The 6,000-nt window shown below is 37.5% G+C and overlaps 1 protein-coding gene across 1 annotated transcript in view; it reads left to right on the forward strand.

The window, feature by feature from the left end:
• The window catches only part of LOC135155799 (guanylate cyclase 32E-like), a 52,120-nt gene extending 46,447 nt beyond the window's left edge, over positions 1-5,673 (forward strand). Inside the window, exons 4-7 of the mRNA XM_064106045.1 lie at positions 1,060-1,209; positions 3,419-3,606; positions 4,762-4,897; positions 5,645-5,673. Coding sequence (XP_063962115.1) covers positions 1,060-1,209; positions 3,419-3,606; positions 4,762-4,897; positions 5,645-5,673 — 503 coding nt within the window. The remainder of the gene's footprint in view (positions 1-1,059; positions 1,210-3,418; positions 3,607-4,761; positions 4,898-5,644) is intronic.
• The last annotated feature ends 327 nt before the right edge of the window (positions 5,674-6,000 follow it).

The following is a 6,000-nucleotide window of genomic DNA, read 5'->3' on the forward strand; positions in this document are numbered from 1 at the left end:
TGCTATTTTTTACGACATGAAAAACGGGGGCTGTTTCAAATGCATATATTCATGACATTATAAATGTGGAGTGCCATATTGTGGATCAAAAGGTATTTCATGAAATTTTCACAATGCATTGCTTTTACCCTTAAATGATCTCATTTGAAAAATATTTTATAAGATTATATTATCTTCAAACAATTAAGTTCTGATAAAACTGTTAAGAACTATTCTATTGTAATCACCAACTGCTTATCAAAATTTTATGTTTTAAATTGATTAAGACATTAATTAAGACATCCACATTTCTTAACTTGTAACGTGAATAACCAAAATGTAAAAAAAAATCATCTAGCTACTAAATGTTAAGGCTCTATGGATAAGCAGCCTTTGATGAATAGTACCTACCACGTGCGCTCCCGGAATTTAGGATGGATTGATTTTCTGAAAATTATAAGCGGTTTTTACAATGAAATTGATGCCCTTTGGCTGGCAATGTGGCAGTTGTAAACAGCTTTTGGGGCTCGTAGCAAAGTCAATCCGTCAATGGATTTTTTGGTGTCATTCCCACTAATTTAAAAACCCCTTTGAACATGATTGTTCCCATCTAGGCTATTAGTGGCTTCGTGATTACACCAAGGTACACTGCAAAAAAATCCTATATATGTCCACACCAGAGAAGTATTTAAACACCCCCAGTTTGGAATCAAACCGATGCTGTTTTAATACTAATGGGTGATGTATAAACACCTATCTGGTGTTAGACCAAAACCAAACTGGTGTTGTTTAACACTTCTCTGGTGTGGACATATATATATATTCCGGGCTGGTGTTAAATCAACACCGGAGTTTTTGCAGTGTAAGGTCGCTGGGTACGGTAGCTGCGACCGTCCCCGACAACCTTACCTTGATGTGAAAGCAGTATAGAGCCGACCTTAGACCGATCGTTTTTATGATTTCATCGGTCGCGGGGTACGGTCTCTGCGACCGTACCCCGCAATCGTACCTTGGTGTGAAAGCAGCATAAGATACAATGGTTCATTCGCCGCATCACTTATCATTGTTCCTCTTTCACAGTTTATGTTTTTATACCGGCTGAGCCCTACGAACTACACGCATTCCTTGAGGACCTTGGTGAAAAGGGTCTTCTTAATGACGGAAAGTACTTTGTCGTCGCCATCTTCTTCAAGATCTTTGACGAGACATTTCGAGAAGGATTGATAAGAGGTGAGCTCATTTCCCCCTCCCTCTTTCTCTTTACCCCAAAACACACACCTTCCCATACACTCTTTGTCACGCGTCACATGACTAAAGCCTCAACTATTATTCCTGTTTTCACAGTCCTTTGAAGACTTGCCATCTGCTGACGAAATAAATGTTTCAACAGTTTGGCATCTCACATGTCTTACTTTAGTTTGTGAAACCTTAAATCTTCGTCTACAGAGTAAATTGCACTGGCATATTGGGCACAGACCAGTTAATAGTGACCAATATTAATGCCCATTGAGTAAACTAGTTCAGGTTTAGCCTTGGTCTCTCGAGCTAATAAGAGAGAAGAATGGCGTAAATAACTTTTTGGGCGGAAAATGTATCATTTACGATGCTATTGGTGTCAACCAACTCTTTTTCAAGGGCTTTCGATGATTTTTTTTGTAGGAACCTAGTTACTTTCCAAACGCGGGTTATATGTTTAATTGCTCGACATGCACGGCAGAGGGCGTATCAATGATGTACTGAGTGTTCCTGCGATATTTGTCACTATTACATTTGCTTTGCTTTTCATCTGGTCTGAAGAGTTAGCTCCATGATTTAACTTCCTTATAATGAAAGAGGATACGCTCCATGCAGCATTACAGGATTAACGACATAAACCCCCTAAGTATCGTCTTTCTCAGTGATGCATTAGCCGATCTCGGGGATGTTAAAAGCCAAATAATGTAGATTGATGGTGATTCCCTGCCTCTTAAACAGACTTAATAAACCAGATAAACAAAATTGGATAGACATGGATCCAATTTTCGCCCTCCTTGTTGCGGATCGTTTCGCCTAATAACATTATTGAGTCACGCGGGACTGGGTTATGCATCGGTGCGCTAGATGCCCGATAATGTAATCATTGGCGTCCCCAATAGGCCAAGTCACACACTATTGTAACAGGTTATCTAGTTAAGATCATCAGTAGAACTCACTCGATGCTAATGAAGCTGTTAATTGAATTTAATGGGGTGATATGTTTTCAATATCCGAATATTTGCTGATGTGAAGAAAAGCTCTCGTCACTTTACCGTGTGTGCTATTTTACACGTATCAGCAGATAAATCGAGTAAAGTTTTAGACGCCGCTGCTGGCACAAAAAAAAATCTTCTTAGTAATAATTCAAGAAAAGGAGAGAGATCGAGGTCTTCTATTTCTGACTTCTTACGCATCCTTAAAGTATGGGGTCCTCCATATTTTATCAAACACCACGTTATTGACAGTTGAACCTGTATATAGCGTCCGTGTCAGGTACAGGGACATTTTTCACTTATTGTTTTACATACTGTACATTATTTTAGCCGAAACTTTCTGTTGTAGTTAATTGCCTTCCAATATTTTGGCTGAATCTGTATTTAGAACGAATGTGAATGTTATTTTGGCAATTTGTTTCAATTAATCGTTTTGTTGTAATTCATACTGATATCTTAATATTTTTTTATTTAATTGTAATGGTGCGATGATGATGATGTGATGACGATGATGATGATGGTGATGATGACGATAATCATGATGATTGATGAAGATGATGATGATTACCATGATGATGATGGCGATGGCCTCCGAAAAGTATTGTATGTGCTAGTCTTTGCGTGGAGACCCACTTGTCGATAAAACTTTCAATCAGGGTCTGTGCCTGCAGACTATACAACACCCTTGCTTCCCAAGGGCGTAGGCTGGTTTTAAGCATGGGGAGGAGCACATCTTGGGGAGATGGAACTAAAGTGGTATGGGGGTGCACATGTTGGGGAAGTGGAACTAGAGTTTGGAAAATCATCCGTGGAAATCAGAAGAAGGGGTACAAGGTTCGTTTTGCTTGCCAGAGTCGGAACTCCTCTGCCTCAGCGGGAGGGTGCACGTGCACCCAGTGCACCCCTAGCCTACACCCTTGCTTTCTTGCATAACTCGTCCTCCACGCTCCCCCATTCACTTACAATGGGAGGACATCGAAAGTGGGCTCCCGAGGACTTTGTGTTGGGTTCATCAAATAATATCTTTCTCTGCTACAACATTTTAAAGTGTGTATTTTATCAGTATGATAATTATTCTTAACTTAAAAAAAACAACATTTTTATCATCATTATCATCAATGTTATTATAGATATTATAAATATCATTCTCACTGCCAACTATTTTTCTAGGTATTTCGCTACTATCATATTTTGTTCTTCCGCTATTGCAGGTTTCGACTATCCAGCCGAAAATATCACCCAGCGTATCCAGTACTTACACAATGTCATAATGCTCTTCTACACAAGCGTGATGAGTCCAGACTACAATGAATTCAAGATCGAGGCAAAGGAATATCTTTCTCTACCACCTTTTAATTTCAACTCTACACTCCTTGAGGGGGAGGGATTTCATATCGAGGTAGGAGACCCCTTGTCAATTCAACCATACACTCTAAAAAATATCGCTGATGTGGTTTACGGTACACCATGTGAAGTGTTGTAGAAACAGTGGATAGGAGAAGAGAAGAAATGGATAGGCGAGAAAGTGGAGATTTGAGAGTAGAGTATTCTTTCTTGAAAGTAGTCCTGAAAAGGACTGTAAACCAGGAAAGATTGATGAGTTGAGAACAGCTTGAGTAGTAGAGCTAGTGAGGAGACTCCTGAAGACGGACAGTCAACCTGCCCGAAACGTCGAGTCTCTCTACTACTCATCATCTCTACTCGCCGACTCAAGCCAGCATCTCCTCACTAGCTCTACTACTCAAGCTGTTCTGAACTCATCAATCTTTCCTGGTTTACAGTCCTTTTCAGGACTACTTTCAAGAAAGAATACTCTACTCTCAAATCTCCACTTTCTCGCCTATCCATTTCTTCTCTTCTCCTATCCACTGTTTCTACAACACTTCACATGGTGTACCGTAAACCACATCAGCGATTGTACATACCACCATGCAAACCTTCAAACAACATCTGACTCTAAAAATAGTCAAAATAAAGGTGAATTCATCATTATTTTCACCCAAATGGTCATCGTCAACCAATTCATTGGTTAGAATCTATCGGGCTTTCGAGTGATGTTGACCATTAATTTGTTATCGGTCAAACACATGTATTCAACAAAATAATGGCTAATTGGCCAATCCTTTTTTAAGAGTGCGTTATTAAGCCCATTCTGATTTAAATGATGACTGCCCCCACCACCAAGAAAATGAATCGATTCAACATGCTCGACCCTGTTTTTTTAAAGCTTTTGTAACCCACCATCCTATTCTATACCTATTCCAAATCATTACACTTGAGTATAATTGACATTAGTTAGTCCTTTGCCAATGCTTTAACTCGGAATTGATGAAAAAAGTATGAAAAAAAAAACTATATAGGGCTAGCAGGGCAACCTCTCATATGATCTTTCAAAAAGATAAACAAAAACGGTAATAATAGAAAAATAGATTATATGACTTTCCTACTACCCGTAATTTTCTTTGTGTCTTTACATTTTTGCTCGTGTTATCAAACATAGCCTTCGTTTGATAAAGATAAACAAACAATTTTATTTCAAAAAAATGTTTATCAGATAACTGAGGATGCAGCATACATTTACGATGCAGTGATGCTTTACGCCAACGCTCTCAATCAAACACTCAGTGAGGGAGGAAATATAACTAATGGAGCAGATATCATAGACAACATCCTAGGAAAACCATATCAAAGTAAGTATTTTTTGTTTTGTTTTGGGGGGTCATATTTTCGTCATTTTCTATTCCACATTTCATATATAATGATGTTTAACAGAAGAGTATACTTTACGAAAGATTCCAGTGATGATTGTTTTTTTTATCAAACGTACAAATCAATAAATGATCAATTGCCAAATGTTGTGTTTCTGGACCGATAATAAGTTATTCCGATAGAATTAAAGGAATAAACTTCTCAAACACTGTTTTTTTCTCGACAAGTTAAAAGCTTTTCAAGCAATTGTGACATTGGGATTATTCAGTTATTAACATTAGATTTCAAGTACTATTATGAGTAAAACTCATTCTAGTAAATGCAGATTTTAATAATGTATAAGATCCCTAACATGTCAAATGTATGGAAAGTAAATGGCGAAAAAGAGATTGCACTCTACTCCACGCTGTTTGCGAAGAAAAAAGAAAGTCATTGTTTTTTCTTTATTATTCAATGAGATCGCCAAGAATGATAATTTGTGGTTTACTCCTCTAAAACCTATTGCCATGATTGTTTCATCTCTTTATAAAAATGATCAGATCTTTTGGGGAAAAATATGTTAGGTCATTTTTGGGATTCAAGCAAATTGACTGTTTTTTCAGGGATAAGGCGTTTGCTACCTTTGAACCTACTATGATGACTACGCGTAACAATAAATTTGTCTATCATATTATAATCTTGTTATTCATACAAGATATTATGATCCAATTATTTCCATTTTCCTTCAGATTCACTTGAAAAGTCTGTCACTTTTTAAGGTTTATATTCACTTTGTATATACGAATGATTGGTCTACTTATCAGATAGTCTTATTCAACACGGGCAACACTCATTTGGTCTACGAAAAATTTTACCTACAATAAACTCAGTGTGATATCCAACAAGTCTGATTCTCATTTGGTCTAATGCCAACTTACATGTAGTTTTTTTTTATTACATTTTGGATCATAAACGGTTCATTTAACAACAATAAACCATCAATTTTTAAATAAATACACATTGCCATACTGGAAATTACACGGAATATTACATAGACCAAATGGTTGGTAGAGAAAATGGTTGTGGGCGAATTACATGGGGTGTG

The sequence above is a fragment of the Lytechinus pictus genome, chromosome 10 (genome assembly GCF_037042905.1).
Source record: "Lytechinus pictus isolate F3 Inbred chromosome 10, Lp3.0, whole genome shotgun sequence".
Lineage (NCBI taxonomy): Eukaryota > Metazoa > Echinodermata > Echinoidea > Temnopleuroida > Toxopneustidae > Lytechinus > Lytechinus pictus.